Here is a 25,248-nt window from a genome sequence, read left to right on the forward strand (position 1 = left end):
AGCCTTGTAACTTTGCCTCTACTCCTTGTTGCCCTGATGAGACAGAAAAACTGGAATGTGACCCTATTTCAGATATGTGCTTGTCCAGTAAGAGGAGAATCTGTGGGAGGGAGTGAAACTTAAGATACACTTGGAAAGTGTAGATAAGTTTAGATATAACTAAATTTAGCATCTTATGTAAGGATGCGTAAAGTGGCAAAAAAAAAATAGAGGAGGTGGTCTAGTCCGGTGAAGATGTGTTTTAGCAACTGGTAATCCGCCATAAGGTATAAAGGTCCAGGAACAAACAAAACCATCCAAAAATGGAACAAATGCACTTGCTGCTTCTATAGTGGCTGTACTTAATCTAGACATATCATGGGTAACACTTTCAATTAAACTAAAGTGTCTTTGGCTCTGTTGAAAGTCCCATTGACTTCAAATGGAATTTAGGCTCGAAGTCACTACTTTTGTTTTTGTTTTTGAAAATGTAACCCAGTATTTAATATACCTCTGGATACTTCTATGGTGTTTTGTTTTGAGCAGGTTCTTGGCTTGTCATATACATCATGAATTGTGGGTGGCAGTGTCCAAAACTAGTTCATTGGACATTATAATGAGCCCTGAACACTGCTTCAGTTTAATTAGATATGTAGTTGAACAGAAATTCAGCAATGTTATTTCAGGTGCAGTCATCAAACCAACATATTTTGAGGACTTCAATAATCAGTTTCAATGCAGTAGTGGAGACAGCTGCTGCTGAAGTGTCACAGGCAAAACACCCACTGACAATGGCTTGAAGGAAACGTATAGATGTTTATCTTGAAAATGAGGGGGTGGAGGAGCAAGATCAGAAGCTGTTTGGGGCAGGGAACATGTTTTAACTGGGTCGTGCAATGTAACTGTTGAGGTAATCTGTTGCTAGGGAATATCTATTATAATAAGTGTTCTAGGAATGAGGATTTAGAGGGTATTAAGTTTAAAAGACTCTCGGGGTTTATTGTCTCGCAAAGTACCCAGAGTTAAACTAGCCAACAAAGAATGAATGAGCAGATTGCAGATTTACTGTAGGTTGCATGGCTACTCAAAGTTCGAGGACTGGGAGAAATTGGGGACAACATGATAGGAATTTTCAAAAAGTGTTTGTTTTATTTCCCCTCTCCGATCCACTCCCTTCATTGGTCAGCACTGCAGTCTAAAAATTCGAAGAGATGGAGGGCTATTGGCAGATAGTCAATGATTGACTGATTCACCATCACAGTGGCTTTCCAACTTGCCCAACTCGGAATCTCTTTTCCCCTATTAAGTCTCCTCTGTAGAAGGTTTAATCTGTCTAGGTTCTTGCATCGTACAGTTTAACATTTGTCATACTATCTGTTGGTGCTGTGAATGCTCAAAAATTCTGAAGTTCAGAGAGAGAATTTGAAAAGCCATTGAGTTTAAAATGTGTATATCAGTCCTTCTTGTAGTGAGGTGATGCTTCCAATACAAGGCATACTGTATTAGAAATCAAAAGTTAACTGATTATTGAAAAGACCTGAAAAGATAAGAATTCACTGCTCTTAGTAACTGGCATTGACAATGAATGAGGTACTGCTGCTACATCCACAGTGCAGGGCAAAATAGACTCATTACCAGCAGTAGATACAGCTGTCTTCGTATTTCTGAATAGTCAAATGGTTGTCAAAAGTGCTTTCTTTTTTTTTTTAAATTATGCTCTCTGACTCTGAAAAAGCTTTCTATAACAAAAACCTGGACATTGAAGAGAGCTCGTAATATGAAAATATTTGCTCTCTTATCTGTAAACTGTCTTTTATCCTTCTAAATTTCTGTAGTAGTTCTAGCCTTCAAATGTGTAATGCCATCTTTATTTTGTTTGTTTTTCAGATGATGATGTGGACCTAGAAGCTTTGGTAAATGACATGAACTCCTCTTTTGAAAGCTTGTACTCAGTGTGCGGTATGCAGTCAGAAACCACTCCCCTCCTTCAAAATGGCCAGCTTAATCGTAGCCAACTGCCAACCTCAGGAACAAGTTCTCTGCAGCCCATGTCTCCAAGGCAGAAGGTGCAGCGGTCTCAGCCAGTGCGCATTATGGCAGTAAGGTATGAAAAGAGGACAAGATAGAGGGACTCTTACGTGTGTTGCCTTGGGCTAACTGAAAGAACCCAGATCATTTCATGGTTGATATCTGACAGCTGCTTAGTGGTACTAAGTGATAATGCACTTGATTTTTGTCCTGTTTTTGAAGAGGAAGATGGGTTACCAACTAAGACAGAAAAAACAATCTTGTATATTGTCTGTATTGCTTGGAGGCCATGTCTTTAGTATGGGCTTGCTCAAGTGACCTTCCATGTTTGCATTTAGTTAATATCCTTCATCCAAATGTTCTGTCATGCACAGTATCTACTCAAAATATCTTGTTAGTTTAATAGAAACACTTTACCTTCTGTAGTAGCCATTAGATCCGCAAGTATATTTGGGATTTTCACTTCAGTTAACAAATATCCTTTCCAAATGAAGTCTGAGTTGACATGTGCTGTTGATTCCAAAAAGCTTCCAAAAAGCGTACACAACACCCACAGCCTTGCTGATCTGATGTGTCATGATGTCTATGGTCTGTTGACTTGCCCATTGATATTTAAGGCTAGCATGCCTTTTCCACAGTACTTTGTTGGCAGCATCCATGATGGGAAACTGGAAACAGTCACATAACTTGTTGACTTGCTTGTGTTAAAAGCTTTAATCTGCAATGGTTAGTGTGTCAAATCGTTTGCAGATTTCAGCCTGGTATTCCATTTTGACAGCAGCATCAGTCAGTTTCTGTAATTCTAACTCACTAATGGATGGCTTGGTTTGACTAGCCTTCAACTTCAGTTTTGTCATGACCACAAGCAACCTGTGGTCCATATTGCCAACTTCATTACCCCTGAACACCGAACAGTGGTATATACAGCTTCTCTGCCAGTTGGCTATCAGAATGTGAACTAGTGCTTTGTATTTGAATGATGGATGAACCTGCAAAGTCCATGCATTTATGTTCTTCTGTTGGAAATCGATGTCAGAAACAAGGAGACCAGTGGGGCACGAATCTCCCTGTTACCATTCATGGTCATATTCACAAAGAAATGCCCAATGCTTTCTGGATGCAGGCAGCCTACCTGACCCCTGTTGTGCCAGGGCCACGGGCTGCAGCCCTGAAAGCCCCTGCATTAATCCAGCCCTGCATTTTCATCACATAGCACAGTGATAATCCTCTGGGGAAGATGTGGTTTTGTTTTGTTTTTTAAATGGTTTCCTTGGCATTCCCAAGCATAACAAACTTATCAGAGAAGACTCTGACTCTTAACTCTGTGCAGTTCCACAAGCACTTGTACAGCATAGCCCAGATTCACGTAGGCTCAACATCACCATGCAGGGCCAGATTAACACAGAGGCTTTAGGGGCTGCAGCCTGGGGCCCTGGCACAGCAGGGCTCAGGCAAGCTGCTTGTACCCCATGGCTCCATGCCGCTCTGAGGCCCCTGGTGGCGGGGAGGCAGGGAACCGGCCAATGGGAGCTGCGGGGGCAGCGATGGAGACACGCTATCCCCCTCCCCCAGGGACACACACAGAGACATACTAGCAGCCGGCTGCTTCCAGGAGTGGCGGGGGGCTATGTCATGCAGGCAGGCAGCCTGCCTGAGCTCTGCTGCGCCACCAGCCAGGAGCCACCTGTGGTAAGCGCCTCCCAGCCGGAGTCTGCAGCTCGCACCTCCTCCTGCACCCCAACCCCCTGCCCCAGGTCAGAATCCCTTCCTTCACCAAACTCCCTCCCAGAGCCCCCACCCCTCGCCCTCTCCTGCACCCCAACACTCTGCCCCAGCCTGGAGCTCCCTCCTGCGTCCAAATTCCCTCCCAGAAAGAAACTAATATAACAGCTGTTCTAAGGTAAGAAGTAGGCTATTTTGAATTAACTTAACTATATTGTACGTGTTTTAAGACTGAAATGTAACCACAGAATGGCTTTATGTCAATTAAAAAGTAAGTTTAGTATAGCGTTAATAACCTTGATGCCATAATTGTAATCATTTTGTTTTAAATTAGCAAAAAGACTTGTGTACAAGGTTCCCTCAAAATCTAATAGCCCCAGGCCCACAGGAGAGCTATCCGGCCCTGTCACCATACTTAACTTTTAGGTGCCCAGAAAATCACTTGGCCTCACAAAGCCTGTGTTAGGCACCTAGGCTTCCTATACGATGAATGGGGAGAGATAGGTGCCTTCCAATGGGATCACAAAAGCTGGCATGCTAGACTGCTCCTCACCTAAGTTAGCCAGTGGGAGATGTCAACAAGAGGGATATGTGCTGAATTGAGACCTTCTATTTCCACTTCACTATACTGGAGGTCAGTGCAAGTCTCTGATCATAGGCTGTCTATAAGCCTGAGGCACAAGAGACTGTCTTGATTATAGGGAATCTTTACCGTAAACTATATAATGACCAATTCCGGGTAGCTCTACTTCGTCTAGATGGCTCTTTCATCACAGACACAAGTGGGGAAAACCCCTACCACCTGGCTAGACAAGTCAAATTGCCACTGTTACAGCCCATAGTTATGACTGGCACACCACTTCCCACCAAAACTTGCCTATCAGCCTGTTTAAACAGGTGTGCCTTATACTGGACCATAAAGGCTGCGAAATTCTGGATCTGAACAATCCTGCCAGCAGAGTTCTTATAGGCCTTGCCACCAGTCCTAGAACTCTAACATAGGAGTATCCCAATTGATCATACCTACTGAGGTGAAACCTTGATAGGATCTAGTTACGATCAACTGTGACACTTCAGCAGTCTGCTCCTATGCTAGAGCTCTAGGACTGTTGGCAAAGTCTACAAGGATTACTCTGGCAGGATTGTTCAAATCCAGAATTTGGCAATAGCAGCCCTTCTCTTGGATTGCATCCATTTGAACGAGCTCACGTATATGTACTTCTGGCATGTAGAACATAAACTAACAGTCTTCAATTTAGCCCTTGCTATCTGTGATATAGGTCTGGTTTTTTTTCTCAACAATTACCTCAATTATACGCACAAATAATCAAGTTAGATGCAACAAAACAAGCTTGGATGCGTGACTGACTTTTCACACGCATTACCTAATTTCATTCAATCACAGTAATTGTATGTATGTTGTGAAAAAATATCTTTATTGTTTTGAACAAAGTTTGTTTGATCGCCTTTCCTAAATGGTGTATGATATCAATATGCCGAATGTAGGGCAGTGGGTTAGTCAGGAGACTTAATTTCTTCTTTTAATATTCAGTTCTTATGTGTTTGTAGACGTCTCCAAGAAGAAGAACAACAGTTTAGAACATCCTCTTTGCCAGCCATACCAAATCCATTTCCAGAGCTTTGCAGTCCTACAAGCTCTCCAGTACTGGCTCCTGGATCTTTACCTCAGAGTCAACCTGCTAGTAAGCATGTGAGTATTAAGTAGAAGTACATTTCTATCATAGATTCTCATTTAAGCTGACAATTGATTACTTCAGTGTAAAGGTAGAAGGAAAACCTCAAGATGCCTAGAAATATATATATATCTTGACCTTGAGCAGTGCAATATTGGCAAGAGACTACTATCTGCAAACAGACTTCAAAACTGTAAAAGGTTTGTAAGTACCAAGAGATCAGAAGCTCTCTTGCTGTTAATAAAGGATGTTTGGAGTGAATGAAGCAATAATGTTTAATATCCTCTCCTGAATTTCATTATGCTAGGCAATGTTTCATTTAATTAAGAAATCTGGATAATTTTCTTAGAGCATTAATTGGGTATATTATACTGCATATACTAGGTGCCACAATAGTGCTTACCAGCCTGTTGCTGATTAAAAATTTAAGGGGTTTATAAATAGCTCCCTGTTTGCTTTTAAAGATATGTGCGGTCTTTACTGGTTTTAATGTACATCATAAAGCTGCCCAAAAAGCAAAGTAATCTTCTTAGATCTAATGGCTGAGAGCAGGGGGAATGGGATTTAGGAGCAAAATTACCTGATGGAAAGCTGGCTTGAGTGTCTCTTCACACTGAGGTCTGGTCTACAGTACGCGGTTATTTCGGAATTAGCCGAGTTACCTCGAAATAAAACTGGTTCCGTCCACACGACCAAACCAGTTTTTTCGATTTTAAAGGGCTCTCTACTCCGATTTCTGTACTCCACCTCGGCAAGTGGAGTAGCACTAAAATCGAGATCGCAGTTCCAGGTTACAGGTACTGTGGATGCAATTCAACGATATTGGCCTCCGGGGGCTATCCCAAAATGCTCCCTTGTGACCGCTCTGGACAACACTCTGAACTCCGATGCACTAGCCAGGTAGGCAGTAAAAGCCCTGGGAACTTTTGATTTTCCTGTTTGGTCACCATCAGCACAGTTCACCATAACAGGCGACCATGCAGAGTCCACCATCACAGGCGACCATGCAGTCCCGGATTCTCAGACAAGCTCCAGCATGGTCCGAACGGGAGGTACTGGATCTCATTGCATGTTGGGGAGATGAATCTGTTACGGCAGAACTACGTTCCAAAAAAAGGAATGCAAATATGTACGCTAAAGTCTCCAGGGCCATGACGGAAAGAGGCTACTCTAGGGACACAGAAAAGTGTCATACAAAAATCAAGGAGTTCAGGCAAGCGTACCAAAAATCCAGGGAGGCAAACAAGCGCTCTGGGTTACAGCCCCATACATGCCGCTTCTACCATGAGCTGCATGCAATTATGGGGAGCGATGACACCACTACCCCACCACTGTCCATGGACACCTGCAAGGGGGGAGTAGCACGGAGCGAGGAGGATGAGTTTTTGGAGGAGGAGGAGGAGGTGGATAGTGCACAGGCGGCAAGTAGGGAATCTGTTTTCCTCCAGCCAGGAACTATTCTCAATGCTGGAGCCAATAGCCTCCCCCTACTCCTAAAGCATGCTCCCGGACCATGACACTGGAGAAGGCACTTCTGGTGAGTGAGAGCTTGATTGGAGCCACGCGGTGTGGCTTAGAGACTAACAAATTTATTTGAGCATAATCGGATGCATTCAGTGGAAAATACAGTGGAGAGATTTATATACATAAAGAACATGACCATAAAAGCTGAGAAGTGCAAGGTGGTCTGGACCGAGCAGTGCCAGGAGGCTTTCCGGGCGCTGAAGGAGGCTCTGGTCAGTGGCCCAGTTCTGACAAACCCAGACTTTGACAAGCCCTTTATGGTGTTCACCAACACCTCAGACACGGGACTGGGAGCGGTATTAATGCAGGAGGATGAAAAGGGAGAGAGACACGCCATCGTGTACCTGAGCAAGAAGTTGCTACCCCGGGAGCAACACTACACGGCCATCGAGAAGGAATGCCTGGCCATGGTGTGGGCCCTCAAGAAACTAGAGCCATATCTCTTCGGGCGACACTTCACCGTGTGTACCGACCACTCTCCCCTGACCTGGCTGCACCAGATGAAAGGAGCCAATGCCAAACTCCTGAGGTGGACTAAGGTGCCACAAGTACTCCTTTTCTTTTTACTGGTCTAAAAGGTATTCAGTGTTTCAGATTCTGATGCCTTTAAAGGGGCACCCACTTGAAATTCATCTTTCCATCTGCAAATGTTGTATCTCTGTTTATCACACATAACATCTTTTTACTGTAACTGGTACATGATGCTATATATGTATGTTATGCGCTTGAAGTGTACTGTGAAATGTATCGTCAGTTTCTGGTGTGGTAGTTTTTTTGTTTTGTTTTGTTTTTTTGTCCAGTTTCTGCTGCTTGATTCAGGGTGTGTTTTAGGACATCACTTATGCACTGTTCTGGGATTACTTCATGTACATTCTCCTCCCAGGCCCATAGTGGGGATTTGTTTTGGAATTTTCAACAGGGCAAAATAAATCTAGTGTGGTTTATGGAACTGTCTTCTTTTATTCATTGTTTTTTTGTTATGAAATGTACCACACACTTCCTGGTTTTTTTGTTTTGTTTTTTCTCCTGAAAGCGACTTTCTTGTTTTATATACATATCTGGAAATATTTAACACCTTTTTATAGGACCAAAGCTAGAGTTTATAACCTTCAGTGATGACCAGTAGGCTCTTCTTCCACTGGTGGGATTATTTCTCCTGTCTCTAGAATTCTGTCACCTGGGAATACTTTGGGCTTCACTTCAATAACACCATATGGCATTTTCATTATATGGTATTTGACAGAGTAGTGAATAACCCAGGCAGGAATAAGTATCTGAGTTACAGTAAATACACCAGCTTTGTAAGGCAGTGAAAAATATCAGAAGTGAGAAAAAACTTGAGGCTATAACTATTTCAATTTCACTCTCTCTTGCAGTACGTATTACCTGTTGAGAAGGATCTTGATATAGTGAATAACTATATCCCTTTTCATCTGGAAAATATAAGGGTATACTATATGATGATGGGCTTGTTTGCCAAAATAATATGTGTATATAAATAAATAAACTAGTTACAGGAAACCATCTAAAGTGCAGTGTCAAAATTAATCTGTCTGGGGGTAAAAGTGGAAGCTTAAACTAGCTGTAATTCAGCAATGGAGACATTTTATAGTCTCTTGCTGTGCAAAATGGTCTTTAGACCACTCTTGCATTGATTTTGAAGGAAAGTATGCAGGTAGCCTGAATTAATAAAAGAAAATGTCATCTAATGGTAGAAGACAGAACAATCTCTAGTGTGAACCTATCCAACAAATAAATGATGAAAGCCTTCCCACATTGTTACTTTTGCAACGATAGGACTGAGACCAGATAAGGGCAATCTGAAATGCTGACTAGTGCTAGGGTGGTCGAACATTTGATGCTTCAAGGAGTCTAGGAATGAATAGTAATTAGACAACTGTGCTTTCATAGTGAGTTTGCAGTGGTGATGTAATGCTTGATTTCAGTGCTATATACAGAAGCAGACTGAGTGTTTGGAGAGAGTTTACAGTGAGGGGGTCCAGATGTCAACCTGTTCATACTAAATGGCGTAGTAAACATTTTAGTTAGAGAATCAACCAAGTAGGGAATATTCTGGGGGAGTTGAAAACTGACACTGCACACTAAACAGAAGCTGAGTAGGACTCTTGAGTTGACTCAGGAAACGCTGCAGGAAAAAACAGTTACACATTGTTGTAACTTCACAAATTAGTTGTATGGTAAACAAAACACCTAACATGTCTGGCACTGGAAGGAATTATGACTCTTCAAGCAATACTTGCCAGAATAGCTGTTGAATCTCTAAGCACCATCTCAAAATTATAGCACATAAAACAAAATGAAACTACTGAGCTAAGAGCCATGTTATTTTGGGGAATGTTGACAAGCTTGAGGAATCAACTAAACGATACTACCCCAAATATTGACTTTTTACCTCATTTACTCCTTTTCCTTTAAAAGCGTTGCCCTTCCCTCCGTCCCCAGATCTCACACACCCCTTTTTAAATTGGTGCGATTAATACCAAAATGAAACTAAAGATGTCTGTAAATACTTAAGATCCACACTTCTTTTGAAGAGAGCATTAATAGGGATACCAAGATCTTTGATTTCCCCCCCTGTCCCCACAGCCCCTCAAATCTGAGGGAGATAACATTTTCAGGATGGGAGAAAGAAGAGATGGAGGTTTTTAAACATCATTTAACAGGATAAATATGTTTATGTAAGGAAAATTGTAACCAGAAGATAAAAAAAATGGCTAAAAACATCAGACAGCTAGATTACCACTAATTGAAGTCCATCTTTGTGTTGCTGGTCTAAACCAAAAACTTGTTGGTAACTTAGGCTATAATTTCTGGTTGTGTACAAATATTTTGGAAGAAGCATGCAATAATTACATGTAGGTCACTGCAGTGCCACAGGATATTAGTCTAAAGTATCTTGTGTGAGTCAATGAAGCTTTCAGCTGTGAAAATAGGGCAAACTTCTCACATCCCTCTCTGTAAGCCAAGGCAAACTTCCAAATAGCAGTTTGATGTACCAAAGTTATTTACTCTTTTCTAGCAAATTAAACTCCTTAAATGGTTATACATTAATACCACCCTTAGTCCAACTTTAGTTGTCCTTCAAAAGAACTCCTGTAAACTGATGTTTTAGTTGTCTTTAGTTTCGTAATCTATCTTCACATAAAGGTTTCTACTGTCACTGTTTTGAAATCAGGGACATGGGTTTCTGTAGGATCAGCAGTATAAAACTATGAACTTTTCATATGTACTTCGCTAATTTTGCACCTATGCAGTGATAACTTTTTAAGCAAAAGCTGCATTTGAGCACACCATCAGTGATGTTATGTAGGCAAAATACCAATTGTTGGCAGCAGTTTTAGTCAGTTTTTGTTTCAACCTTTGCCTTTGGCCCCAGTCTTGCAGCTGGCTCACATAGGCAGCTGCTTGTGCCCTTGCCGGACCACATTAACCTCTGAGGTCCCCAGGGACAAGTTGCAGAGTATGGGCCTACTTTGGTGGTTCTTTTTTGGTCTTTGTTGCAACCTTGCAACTGTCCAAAAACAAAAAGTGCATGATCGGAGACTTCAAAAAAATAAATCAGTGCACATGTATTAGTTTGTTTACCTCTGGGTTGCTCGTGCCTTTTATTTATTTTTTCAGGTAGTTCAATGATTATATGGAAAGAATTGGGGAGGTCAGACCTTCCCTGTGGGAGTGTATGGTCAAGGTAGGTTAACAAAATTTTTAAGTCTCCCATTCAGTTTGTGTCCCTTTTTACTTGGTGAGAGCAGAAATTGTAAAGAAATGATAGCTTCCCAGTGTTTAATTGATTTGGTGAGTTTGGTGTACAGCTGTTAGTTTATAGGAAGTCACTGATGAGAACAGTCATATTGAGTCAGACAGATGGTCCGTCTAGCCCAGTATCCTGTTTCTGACAATGGCCAGTGCCAGGTGCTTCTGAGGGAATGAACAGAACAGGGCATCCCTGTCATCCAGTCCAAGCTTCTGGAAGTCAGAAGTTTAGGGAGCTCTGGAGTTGCATCACTGACCATCTGGCTAATAGCCATTGATGGATCCATCTTCCATGAACTTATCTGTTCTGTTTGTTTTTGTTTTTTTTTACACCCCGTTATACTTTTGGCCTTCACAAAATCCCCTGGCAATGAGTTCCATGGGTTGGCTGTGTGGTATGTGAAGTACTTCCTTTTATTTGTTTTAAACCTGCTGCCTATTAATTTCATTGGGTGACACCAGGTCCTTGTGTTTATGTGAAGGTGTAAATAACACTTCCTTATTCACTTTCTCCACACCAGTCATGATTTTATAGACCTCCATCATATCCCGCATTAGTCATCTCTTTTCCAAGATGAAAAATCCTGTCTTTTTAATCTTTCCCCTCATAATCACTTCTCAGTGGTATTAGCCGCAGAACCTGACGAACATCAGCAGGAGTGTATGCTGTCTCCTTAGAGCTCTAACTTTTGTGTCAGGGACCAGCTTCAAAATTGCGGAGGGGCAAAGATGGCTTAAAGCAGAGGTGGGCAAACTACGGGCCACATCCGGCCCGTGGGACCCTCCTGCCCAGCCCCTGAGCTCCTGGCCCGGGAGGCTAGCCCCCAACCCCTCCCCCGCTGTTCCTCCTTTCCTGCAGCCTCAGCTTGCCATGCTGCCTGTGTAGTGTATTAAACTGCTCTGCGTAGGAATGTGCTACTGGTAGCAGTTACGGAGAGCAATTTACTACACTACAGTGGTGCAACGCTCTGGGCAGTGCGGCTGTAGCACTGCCAGCCACCCGTGCTCTGTGCTGTGCGGTAAGGGGGCAGGGAGCGGGGGGGGTTGGATAGAGGGCAGGGGAGTTCGGGGTGGTGGTCAGGGGACGGGGGTGTGGATGGGGTCGGGGCAGTCGGAGGACGGGGGACAGGGGATTGAATGGGGGCAGGGATCCTAGGGGGCAGTCAGGAAGGAGAGGGGGGTTGGATGGGGCAGTCAGGGGCAGAGGTCTGGGGGCAGACAGGGAGCGGGGGAAGGTTGGATGGGGCAGGAGTCTTGGGGAGTGCCGTCAGGGGGCGAGAAGCAAGGGGGGGCGGATAGGGGGTGGGGGCACAGCCTCCCCTAACCAGCCCTCCATACAATTTACGAAACCCGATTTGGCCCTCAGGCCAAAAAGTTTGCCCGCCCCTGGCTTAAAGCCACTTTTTATGTCCCTCTACCAGCTATTGTAGCAAGAAGTTTATCTTTCCTGTACTGGCACTTTCAGAAAGTCATTCAGAAAGCCAATCACAAAGTTCTGGAAATATTCATTAAATATTTCCTATGTTCAAATTCACACAAAAAAATTTCCTTATGACACCATGCTGGCTTTGCTCACAGGAGCACTTTGGCTGTCCATTATGAAGCAGCATTTCTTCAGTGCCGGGCGGATGAGGAGTGTGCCCTAGAGTGTTGCTTAATAACCAGTGTCAGTGCTCCTGGGACATGGCTGCCTTGGCAAAGTGGGTTAGGAGCACTCATGACAGCTGCACCTGAAAAACTGCAGATATGTGAAAGCTTTAGCAGGCATCATAATAGTTCTTAAACTCTTTTACAAATGCCTTGAAATAAGATAGTTGCCATTTACCTTTACAACTGCCGTGTGCAAATATTAAATGCTGCTGTGATATTAACTATAGTGCAGATATATATTAGCCTACATACACATGCACTATAGAATTTTATATTTGTGCACCTTATCTATGTGTGTGTCCTTTTATATAACGTATATTGTTAGAAATGGAAATAGTGCAGTAACATTATCATGGCTAAAAATAAAATGAGCAAATGTACGCTGTACATATGTTGGAGTTGGAGGACTTGAGAGAGGTAAAATCTGAGAAATAGGAGATTGCATTCTTTGAGACGGCCAGAGGCAGTTTTTGAAGTAGATCAATGATGCTAATGGCTGATAATTACATGATACTATAATACGGAGGCAAAATGTTACAGTGACAATAATAGATAAAATAATGCTTCAAGTGAATCTAAATGGCTTTCACTTTGGACTGAAAGCTGTTAGGACTGATGCACTAAACATAGTGTGCATTCAGTGTGCTCGTTTTAAAACTGTAAAAGCAGTAGTTGCCTAAATATTAAGACAGACAGTGCCCATTTTTAAGCACCAAAAATTAAACAGTACTTTGTATGGCTAACAATGCCTTAATTTAAATCTTCAAATCTTTACTCATCTGGTATTTTGTGTGTGAAACTGCAAAAATAGGAATTATCTTGCTTGTTCTACTTCCTGGTTCACAGGCGTGGAGATTACATGCTTACGCATTGCACCAGAAGCCTGCACGTTCTAAGTTCTTAGCTCCATCTCCTACTGTGGGTCACAACCCCATTTTAATGGGGTGGCCAGGGCTGGTCTTAGATTTGCTGGGGCCAAGGCCGAAGCCCAAGGGCTTCAGCCTGGAGTGGCAGGGCTCAGGCTTCAGCTTTGGCCCTGGGCGGCAGGGCTCAGGTTACAGTACCCCTTCCCACGGCTGAAGCCCTTGGGGTTTGGCTTTGGCACCCTGGCCCTGGGCTTGACCAGGCTCAGGCTTCAGTCCCCCCATCTGGGATCTTGTAGTAATTTTTGTTGTCAAAGGGGGTCGCAACACAATGAAGTTTGAGAACCCCTGGTTTAGCAGGAATTTAATAAACCTCACTTGGCTGAAGGACATAGCTGAGCTACTCAACACATGATGGGACAAGTACTAATCTTATAGAATCATGAAGTGAAGGACTGGAAGGGACCTCACTAGGTCATCTAGTACAGTCCCCTGCACTCAGGGCAGGACTACATAATAACTAAACCAGCAGCTTTCAGTCTTCTGGAGCTGAGCTCCCACTTTGAGTTACAATTTTTGGTGTCTTCCGCCACTCCCAGCCCCCTGCAACCCAGACAAAAAGAGGTGAGTCGGGATGGAGGTGGTACTCCGCCACCTGGGGCTGAAGCCCGAGCCACCTGGCATTGCCACTCACCCCCCAGAAATGTTCCTCCTTGCCCCGCAGTTTGAACACCTCTGAACTAGACCATTCCTGACAGGTGTTTGGAGGTTTTTAAGAACAGGTTAGACAATGACTGAGATTCTACCACCTCCCTAGCCAGTTTGTTCCAGTGCTTAACTACAGTTGGGAAGTTTTTCCTATTGTCTAAGCAACCTAAACCTCCCTTGCTGCAATTTAAGCTCATTGCTTCTTGGTATAATCCGAATTCCCAGCTTCTTGGTGTAATCTGAATTCCCAGCTTGGATTCTGTCCTCCAAAGCACTTGCATTACTGCTTGGTATAATCTGAATACTTTATAAGTGTACTCTCTATGCCATCTTCTGCTCTCTTGATTTATAGTTGCTTTATAACTCTGTCGGACTTGTTCTGTGTTACACTGTTTCTTAACTAGTTTAGAGCTGTGCAAATATTGGTCTGAAAAGATTATTTTGTTAACATGAATCAGTTCAATCTGAGCTTCAAGATGGCTGTAATACGTGTAGAGGCAAACCTTGAGACCAATTAAATGTGAACTTGGTAAAAGGAAGGGCATCGTGCATACATAAAGCGCACTTGTGCAGTGATCTTGTATCAGCAGAATGCTTCCTCCCTCCAGCTGTGGACCAGGCTACCAGCAGTGTAACAGTTGGCTTGTTTCCACTAATGCAATTGGCTCTGTGGGAGGGTCAGAATTAACTGCATCCTGGCATTAGTGCAGCAAGGCATCATAAGGAGATGGGATCTAAACTCAGCTCAACTGTTGAATTTTTAAAGGGTTGTTTAGCTTTCATGTGGGTAAGTTTAAAAAGAAGAAAAAGTGGAAAACCAAAAGTGTATGAAAGTAAAATGTGTTATCTCCGCAACTCCTGAGTGGTAACTGAGATCCCCTTCATTACAACACATTGGCGGTGTTTGGGTACTGGTGTAATGGCAACTTAGTATAACTGAGTGTCGTGGTGGTGTTGCTTTTAAAAAAGGGGGTGGGGGGGCAGCAACTCTTTGAGTGGGAAGACATTGAAAGAGGGGAAGCTGACAGAGACCTTTCAGGTTTGCTCTGTTTATTGCAGAAGGGACACAGGTTCCCTTTCTGCACATACCTCTCCCATTGTGCAGTTAACCTTTAAAAAATAAAGTTTCACACTATTCCTTTAAGAACAGGTAAGTTATTGTGTGAGCACTCTGACTTGTTCACCCCTGTATTCTGTTTGTGAACCATTCAGATTGAATTTTGCAAAATATATATGGCCAAAATTTGACCTAGGGCTTCTGTGAGCACACTTCATGCTTGCAAACTATTAAAAGCAACAAATCACTCTTGGAGTATCTGTTAGTAATTTACTATTCATACTATTACTGGTCACATTTCATTTCCCCATCGACTCCTGAACCCACAGAAAGCAAGATAGCTATGGCAATATCTCCAGCACAAATAAATACAAGTATTTGTGACACTTCCTTTTCCACAACTCTCTAGTGAGCCAAAGGCTAACTCATACATATGTTGGCAGACTGTAGATAAAAGGTTTAGTCACTGATTTAAGGAAAACACTTAAATGTATGCTTAATTCACATTGAAGTCAGTGGGAGTTAAGAACATGGTTATGGTTAAGCACAAGCACGTGCTCAAGTGCTGTGCTGAAGTCTGAGCCGAAGCACCTTTGAGACTTATAATCAAATACTTTCAAATGCTACTTGCAGAATTCAGCCAATGCTGGTGACTTTCTTAATAACAAAAGTGAGTTAAAGGAAGTGACTTGTGACATGTGGAGACTGCCTTCACAGATTCTTATGAACAATGAATTGAGATCTGGTGTTTCTGGAATACCTTGTTTCTAGTCACTAAGCAAATAAACTCTTTGTAATATCAAAGAAAATATTATTTCAGAACTAGACGCTCTTACGTTGCTTGGCTTTTGTTAGGGCTGATCCTTGAACTTTTTTCTTTAACAAATTGAATCTGGCTCGGGAAAGCTGTACAGCTTGTCCTAATGGTTTGTGGCTCAGCATTGGCTCTTGCATTGTACCATTGTGTGTCAAAAGGAGGCCCTCAAATAGTCAGATCCAAGTATTGTCTTTATGTTTTGTACTGTGCTAGAAAATGTTACTGCTGAAACTTTACAGCTACTGTAGTTCACAAACTTAACAGAACTCTGAACATGTTGTGATAATACGTGTCACCTTCAACAAGATATTAGAATTGTAATTCTTACAAAGTCATTTAATAAACAATTTCACTTAAATGGGTGTAAATTTATACATTAGGGAAATAGGATTATTTCCAGATGTGACTAGAAGATGGAGATTATTAAAATACCTTGTCAAATGTATAGTGATAAATTCACAGTTTAAAATGTAGCCATACAAAGATTTTGAAGTCTCTTTTGGATGTACATAAGATCTCTATGGGCAGATTTTACTCTGATTGTGAATTTTAGCAATGGTTTTCAAGAAACACTGGGAAATGAATCAAAATATCCCCTGGTAAAAAAACAATGTATTACGTTGTAGTAATAAGAAATAATGAGATCCTGGACTTGTTGGACAAAAAAAATCACTCAAGTACAGTGGACATATTATGCTATGCAGGCTCCCTTACTCCAGAGATGCACAAACTATTTCACTCTGTAAACCACTCCATGAAAAAGAGATCTTCTTGTGTCACCTCCCTCTTCCTTTATCCCAGTTCCCATATCATGTAATGCTGTGAATTATGAGGAAATTACCCGCAGAACACTGCTGATCCAGGAACCTCAGTTGGAAGACCTCTGCTATGTGGATGGAACTGTTACATACACTCCAAAATGGTATCTGCTACAGCAGCCATTTCCCACCCAACTATGGGTATGTCTGCACTAACATTGGAGGTGTGATGTGGTGGTACAGGCTTCAGCACACGCTGTACAAGGTACATACTTGCCTATGCTGTCATTTCTTAAGTACTATTTGTAGCTAAAACCTAGTGCAGATATGCCTACGCAAGCCTTCATAAAACCTAGTGCAGATATGTCTACACAAGCCACAGATCATATCTTTGATGTCAGTCTAGACACACTGTGTCTCTGCTGCACTTCTTACTCTAAATCTAGATGAAATTTTGGGGTTTAGTCTACTGTCCTCATACAGCAGTAGATTTTGTAACTTGTGGAAAGGACTTCATTGATCTCCCATACAGACACTGGTCGTAGGTAGTGGTAATATTGAAATGTAGTGTCATTGACTAAGTGACTGTTCTAAAACAGAACCACCAGCAGACTGCTAGCTTAATCTGCTCTTAACAGCCTGCTTTGTTAAATTGCAGCCCTTCTTAAGTATTGTTTAAACTGCAGAAATTAAGTACTTCTCTAAGATTTGGTTGATTGTAAATATCTTTGAAATAGGGAATGAGCAAAACCCTCTTTCTTAACTTTTATGTGTGTAGTGTAATGTGGAACTGAATTGGTGTTGGTGCATGATGAGTACAGAGAGCTTGCATTCTCTTAAGTACACACACAACTAAAATAGCTGTCTGCCTCCTTACTCTTGCATCAGTGATCGAGAAAAATGTGGAAGTAATAGGTCTTAGCATACACACTGCTGAAAGCATAGGACGTTTTCTTCAGCCTGGGTTGGTTTCAACACCTCCGCCCCTTCTAAGGTCACAAGCATTATAGTTCTCTTGGACTGCTACAAGTCAGTCTTTTCCCACTTACCGTGAGTAAAATTGTGAGGGGGTGAAGGGAAGAGGTGTGTTTAAGATAAATGTACTGGAAGTGCTCCCTCATTGTCCAAATCAGAGGGAACTTGAAGTTCAACAGTAAATATGAAAAGAACATTTACCAAGTAATGGCTAAGAGAACCATCCCTCACTTACTGATCTGAGCACCGGCCTGTATAACCTTTTATCTTCGTATGTGGTGTTCAGGATTATGTGCTGATCCCTCTCTCTAGCATTAGGTTAGCATCACATTAGGTTCCTTTCCTTCCAATTTAAGAAGGGCAAGAATCAAAACCAGTTACAAAGTGAGAAATTAGATTAGTTTTATGCCTCTTACTAATGCTTGAATTATAGGTGGAGTGTTAATTACAGAAGTAATGAAACTGCATGGAAATCTTACAGAAGGGACACTGGTTATTGTAGTTTCATTTTCCTGTGTCACTTCTTGTTATAACATGAAGATACTACTGGTCAGTATCTAAAACAACATTAATGTATTGCCAGAAGACTTGGCTTCAAATCTCCCGAGAGCTGAACTTCATGTGTCTGTTCAGATTACTTAGGGAGCCCCCAGCACACTCCCTTCTTGGGTCAGGTAGTGTCAGTGAGGAGCTACTGTCCCAATTTAAAATGCCACCATCCCTGCTTTTGCCACATATTCCTTACTTCACACAGTAAGCTGAGGCACGCCTTACGTTTCCATGGCTTATGCTTCAGCTCTTGGCAAATTCATCAGTCAAAGGATTGACTTGAAATCTAGTACATGTCAAAATGAGTTAGTTTCAGGTACTGCACCTGCCTTGGAATCACCTCTCCCCATCTTTGTGGCATTACATCATTTTCCTTTTTTAAAAAAAATGTTTATAGTATCAGACTTATCTCAAGATGACTGGAGCTAACCGATTGGCTTCGCCATGAGTTGGTGCAGCTTCTGCATATTGCATATTTAATTATGTCATAAATATAAAGGGAAGAGTAAACACCTTTAAATCCCTCCTGGCCAGAGGAAAAGCCCTTATACCTGTAAAGGGTTAAGAAGCTAGGATAACCTCGCTGGCATCTGACCAAAATGACCAATGAGGAGACAAGATATTTTCAAAGCTGGAGGGGGGGAGAAACAAAGGTTCTCTCTGTCTGTGTGTTGCCTTTGCCGGGACCAGAGCAGGAATGCAGGTCAGAACTCCTGTAAAGGGTTAATAAGCAATCTAATTAGATATGCTTTAGATTCTGTTTTGTTTAAATGACTGAGAAAATAAGTTGTGCAGAATGGAATGTATATTCCTGTTTTTGTGTCTTAAGGTTTTGCCTAGAGGGATTCTCTATGTTTTGAATCTGATTACCCTGTAAGGTATTTACCATCCTGATTTTACAGAGGTGATTCTTTTACTTTTTCTTCAATTAAAATTCTTCTTTTAAGAACCTGATTGCTTTTTCATTGTTCTTAAGATCCAAGGGTTTGGGTCTGTGTTCACCTATACAAATTGGTGAGGATTGTTATCAAGCCTTCCCCAGGAAAGGGGGTGTAGGGTTTGGGAGCATTTTTGGGGGGAAAGAGATTTCCAAGCGGGCTCTTTCCCTGTTATATATTTGTTAGGTGCTTGGTGGTGACAGCAATAAAGTCCAGGGGCAAAAGGTAAAATAGTTTGTACCTTGGGGAAGTTTTAACCTAAGCTGGTAAAAATAAGCTTAGGGGGGTTTTCATGCAGGTCCCCACATCTGTACCCTAGAGTTCAGAGTGGGGAAGGAATCTTGACAAATTATATCTATGCTACAACTGAGTGTAGCCTCTGAATCTACTTATGTAAAGTCCTAAGCAATGATAGATTAGTGCCAGTGTCAGAGTAGGGGAACTGATGACACTACAATGGAACTGGTCCATTTTCATCTGAACTGCTTTGTAGGGTGCTCTTAAAAATAAGTCAGATGTGATGGTAGAAATCAGTCTTTAAATACTAAGCCAAGACTTGTACAGCTGGTCATTGAATTGAATGAGTGTATCAGCAGCAACATTTTGGAGACTCTTTTAAAATGAATTGAATGTCATGGCTCAGATTACTTTGCTTAGTTCTGTTCTAATGGAGACAGTTTGATCATGGTAGAAAATCACTCCATTACTAATGTACTGAACTTTTCCCAGGAATCTCTTGATAGTCTAAGGGTATGTCTACACCGCAATGTAAGGCCAGCGTTCAAATTCAGGGTCTAAACCAAACTCCCCTTCTGCCTACACAAAAATACACTGACCCAGGACTCAGACCCAGGGTCCCAGAATCTGATGGAGGTGGAGATTCCGAGCCTGAATCAAGCCAGGACCTGGTGTTCAAGCCCTGTTGCTTTGCACTGTAGACGCAGCTATGCTCTGGGAGTGTACCAAATGTATTCCACAATCCCCGGGGCTGACTTTTTGTCCTCTGGACTGTCAAGTTTGGTGGACGGTCACTACACTGCACCATGAACAAAATGTTAGAGTGTTCACGTTTTGGGAGGGCCCTTGGAGGACTGCAATATGTGTAGTTGGCCTCTGGTCCATAGAATCATAGAATATTGGAAGGGACCTTAGGAGGTCATCTAGTCCAACCCCCTGCTCAAAGCAGGACCAATCCCCAATTTTTGCCCCAGATCCCTAAATGGCCCCATCAAGGATTGAACTCACAACCCTGGGTTTAGCAGGCCAATGCTCAAACCACTGAGCTATCCCTCCCCCCATGAGCTATCCCTCCCCCCATGTAATACAGTATAAATACTGGAGCCCCAGTTTGGGACCCAGGATTCAACAATTCCTAACTTTGGGTTACAAATGAGTGTACGTGCTCAAGCCCTAGGTTAGTAAACTTGGGGTTTGCTAACTCAGGTTCAGCTAATCCTGAGCTTATGTTGCAGTTAGACATACCCTCAAATACCTCTGGCGCTCGCTCTTAGTGATATTTCACAAGATTCTGTATTTTGCTAAAGCTGGCGTAGAAAGGATGCATGAAAGCTCTCTGTAAAGTCCATTCATCTTGTTTCATTTTAATGTCTATACATCAACGTAATTACAATAAAAGTCTTTCATCTCGGTCAGAGTGCCAGAAGTGTCTGGGAGAGTGCACATGGCCAAACTTCCATAATCTAGGGTGCAGAACTAGATTTAATGTTCCTGTTGGAATATCACTTCAGATGAGAGTATTCAGAATTAAATACTTGTTGTGGTCAAACTTTTTAAAATTATAAATCAAATCTTGCACTGTTGCACAGTTTGAACATAGTGGTCTCTTCCCACCTCAGAGACAGACAGCAGGAGCAACCATGATCATCATTTTGTTATCTGCATGACAACTTTCTTACTCCTACTAGTCAGTGAAATCACAGCTGTTCTGTAACTGGATAACATTTGTCAGCAGAGTATACTCACCTCCTTAAATCCAGGGTTGTGAAAAACTCAGTCTGGAGTCTTCAGCTTTGCTAGGAGGTTACTGAGATCATTGACGGAGATCATCTTCCCTGTTCTCTGACTTGAGATGGGGACTGTTGGTGTCCGCAATTGGCTGGGCCTCAGAATGTAAGGGTACATCTCCACGGGGGAGTGGGAAACACTCATTAGTTCATATTATACCCTGGGTCAGCTGACCTGGGCTCATGCTACAGGCTGAAGAAGCACTCTAGATGTTCCCACTAGGTATAGAGCCTGGGCCGTTAAACCTGGGAAGGAGGGAAAGTCAGAGAGCCTAGGCTCCCGCCCAAGTGGGAGTGTCTACACTGCTGTTTTTTAGCCTCACAACAAACCCCATGAACCTGAATCAGTTGCCCTAGGCTCTGAGACTCGCTGTCGTGGGTTTTATTTTTTCCAGTGTAGGTATACGCAAGTCACATTTAGCTCTGACAATGACTACTTTTAAATACCCTTGAAGTGTTGGGACTCTGCTGTCAGCCTCAGTGGAGGTAGCCCTGATCATTCCCCAGACTTTTTCTTCCCCTTTGGAGATTTTTTCACACAGCTGCTTGTTCCATGTTAAAACTATTTGATATCCATAGTGCCTTCATGGAACCATTCTTGCAAACAGCCCCACAATTTGGCAAAATTGTCTGTTTTCCTTTTTTTTCTTGTGTTTTAATTAGACATTTGATTTGGTGTCTCACCTCTGAGCAAGTGAAGTTGGTGCAGTTAGTTATAAAATGTTCTTCACAACATTCCAACTAGTGTCTTCAAGCTTCTCATATGAAAAAAAAAATTAGACTAAATTTTCATGAATTTCAGTCCTGAGCAAGTTCCAGGGAACACCTTTTTAAACATGATAAGAGGGAGGGAGAGATTTGCGGTATTATGGGCTCATCTTCTCTAGGATCCCCATATTAAGAAACAATGGTAACATAGGCAGGTTTTTTAATTGTTTAGAGTAATACTAAATAGTATTATGGAGTAATACTAAATAGTAGTATGGATGGGCAGAACTCTGTCTAAAATGGTCCTTTGAAAACTGTTCAAGACTTTGACTAATCTCTGACATGGCACTTTCCCCGTTCAGAGTTACCAGACTCTTCCAGTTAAGGATAGATCTAGGCTAACTTCCAAGCCCATCGAGCTAGAGTGGTGTGACATCTGAAGTTGTAGATCCATTTTTGGGGGGTATGGTTAGAATTTAAACTTCCACAAAACAGAAGTTGATAGACACAACTGCATAATCCCTGCTGGTGATCAGTCCTGCAGCCTTTAGCAAGGCTTCTGGGGTGCTGTCAGAGTTCTCCTAGGTTGGAAAAAATGCTCAGACACTGCTCAGTGAGGACATTAGACTGAACAATACTTGGAGTATGTAGACCAAAAATCTGTGAAATGGTAGTCCAAAAATACAGAAGTGAGATGCCCCTGAATTTTTGAACTCTTCTATGTTATGAAGAGCCACCCTGAACTTGAACATCTCCTCTGCCAGAAGACCCCACACAACAAATATCAGGCTTGGGTTTGGTGAACTGAGGGTCCAAACTGGATTTTGGGGTCACAGTTGACTTTGCATTTAACTCTCTATCATAGCTCTAATGTATATGGGGAAGGGGACGGAATTAATCATCTCAAGGTGACTGTAATGTTGGACCCCATAGTGAAGTTAACTGATAATTTGTCTAGTTTAGTGTTGAAACTGGGGCAAAATGCTGTTTGTGGGGGAGGAATAAACTATGAACCTTGGCGCTGCATTGTGTCTTTTATGTCAGGGAGGGGGAATGCATCCTATGGCTCTTTAAGAATGAGACTTTCCAGTTAGTCTTTACAACACAACTTTCATAGTATAGCCTGTAATAAGATGACATTCTCCCTATTTAATAAGATTTAAAAAGTGGAATTAATAGAGCGTATAGGCTGGCAGAGCTTCAGTACAAGCAAGTACAGTAACAAAACTCTGGTTGTTTTTTGTGCAGTCAGATGAGTTGAAAGAAGAACCTGAAGTACTCTGGCAATCAAACCACAAAACCAATTACAGGCCTTAAATTTCATTGCGGTCTTATTATCAATTTCTTCCTTGTTGATGTGTATATGAGCAATAGTTGAACTGAAAATGATTTCAGTACTGTCCGGGTTTGTTAATATTCTGCAGTTAGCAAAATTTTTGACCCTTAACACACAAAATCTTGTTTCCTAGTGGGGGGAAGGGAGGAAGTAGCAAATCCCATGAAACTCTTGTTTTGTGGCAACAAAACAATAAGACTAAACTAATCTACAACAGCAATTATTATTACCTTAAATCGGCATAAAAGAGCATTCCTTTTGGGAGCTGGAAAAGATTCCAAAATTATTTGTGTATAAGGCATTATCTTTCTGGGGAAAAAAACAAGCACTGATAAATTAGGATTTGGTATGTTTTCAGAAATCCAAATAACATCACATTGCTTTGTTCTTTTCAAAAACTGCTCAGCTTATTCAGAGGTTAGCAATGGATTTTTTAAATATAATATATGTGTCTAATTACAAAATAGATTAACTTTGAGGATGCACTATGTAGAACTGGTTATTTTTAATGTGAGCAGTTCAAGTAATTTGAGAAATGAAGGCTGTAGTTAACTGAAGAGGTAGAAGTGGAGTGGTTGAGCAGAAAATGGTTGCATACTGCAAGTCTTAAAATGTGTAGAGTCCAGATGACTGCAAGCTTCTGTGCCATGAATGGAAAAGGGTAATATCACTCAAACCCAGCAGACCTTAGTGGGTTACTGAAGTTCATACTAAGCTATTGTCAAATAAAATTTTATTCAAAAATATATCTCGGAGCAGTGCATCTTGCCTAGAAGGAGGCTTAAGGTTATTTTTTTCACATGTAAGATTGGATATTAAATTGAGATGTACACACTTACAAAACATAGGTCAAAATATTGTAATAAGTTTACATGCCCTTAAAGTACAATCTTTTTGTACTTTATTGGTTTCATATAACTGGGTTTGATTAATGCATATAGTTTAAAATGCATGGATTTTTTTTGGATGTGAATGGGGTTCAGCCACTGATAGAAATGGAAACTTCAAAATGAAAAAAGCGTTAGATACAGGCGTTGTCCTACCTTCCAACAGTCATCCATGAGAAAAGTGAGTGTGTGACAGGACCAGTAAATTCTGCATTAGTGCTTTCTTTTCAGTTTCAGCTCCTCGGTGGTTCAGTTTCAGATAAGGTTTCGGTGACCTAGATTTTTCTCAGAATACTCCTTCAAGAAGTACCATCTTGCAACTACAGCACCTACAAAATCCTTTTAAAGACAAAGAAAATGTTGCCAGGACAGGAATAAAGCTTCTGTTGTTTCTCTGCATGGGTGATTATTTTAACTATGCTTGTAACTGGAGGCTAAAGGGAAAAAGTGAGCTTGGCTATAGTGGAGAAGACTTTTGTTTCTTTATTATATCATATTTATGTTTTTATGCATATAATAAAAATACAGTTATCTTCACCTCTGGATGAAGGCAACTTTAAAGTTGTAGACGAATCCGTGTCTTGTTTCCTCACGCGTGTACATTGCAGTAAGCATACCTCTTATTGACCTTACAAAGATGTACAGTAAACTTTGTCATTGCTGTACATTAGTAAAGTTGCTGGCTAGCAAGTATGGAAGATGTCCAGTTTAGTACGGTTCAGCTGTTGAATTCTGTATTGCTGTCATAGTGACTTAGAGGACAAGAGTAACAAGTTTTTGTGTTTTTTGTTTTTTTATAGAAGGAAGGTTGATCTGTCCTTGGTATAAAAGTATACTCTAGAAAGTATACTTAATATTCACTCAAACTATGCCTATGTGAATATTAATGCCTTTCTAGTAGGGCTCACCATCTTAAATGTTTAATGATCATTCCATGAAAAGGTTGCTTAGACTCTGTGCCAATGCAAAAGGCCAGTTAACTGCATTAATGCAAGATGTTAATCAGGTTTACAGAGTGTATTGGAGAAATCCATTGGGGGAATTACCACAAATTGTCCACTTTTGGTGGGAATAGGAGTAGGGAGAAAAAAATGTACTTTTAACCAACTTCAAAGATAGGATGGCTTAAATGAAAGCTAACTGTGCCTTGACACACAACTCTGTAGCAATACCTTTGTAAAAATAAATCTGGAGTGAATGTTGTATGAAGAAGTAAAGCTAACTTTCTATCATGCCAGGTAACAAGATTTGGTACTA

General features: G+C 41.6%; 1 protein-coding gene across 5 annotated transcripts in view; it reads left to right on the top strand.

The window, feature by feature from the left end:
- The window catches only part of GRB10 (growth factor receptor bound protein 10), a 197,843-nt gene that overhangs the window by 121,667 nt on the left and 50,928 nt on the right, over window positions 1-25,248 (top strand). For all 5 annotated transcript variants that reach the window (XR_003564824.3, XM_043540444.1, XM_007061333.4 and 2 more), the window contains 2 exons: window positions 1,867-2,083; window positions 5,299-5,440. Coding sequence is in view for 4 of the 5 variants with exons in the window: in XM_043540444.1 (XP_043396379.1) it covers window positions 1,867-2,083; window positions 5,299-5,440 (359 nt within the window). In the remaining variant the exon portion in view is untranslated. The remainder of the gene's footprint in view (window positions 1-1,866; window positions 2,084-5,298; window positions 5,441-25,248) is intronic.

This window comes from Chelonia mydas, chromosome 2 (genome assembly GCF_015237465.2).
Source record: "Chelonia mydas isolate rCheMyd1 chromosome 2, rCheMyd1.pri.v2, whole genome shotgun sequence".
Taxonomy (NCBI): Eukaryota; Metazoa; Chordata; order Testudines; family Cheloniidae; genus Chelonia; species Chelonia mydas.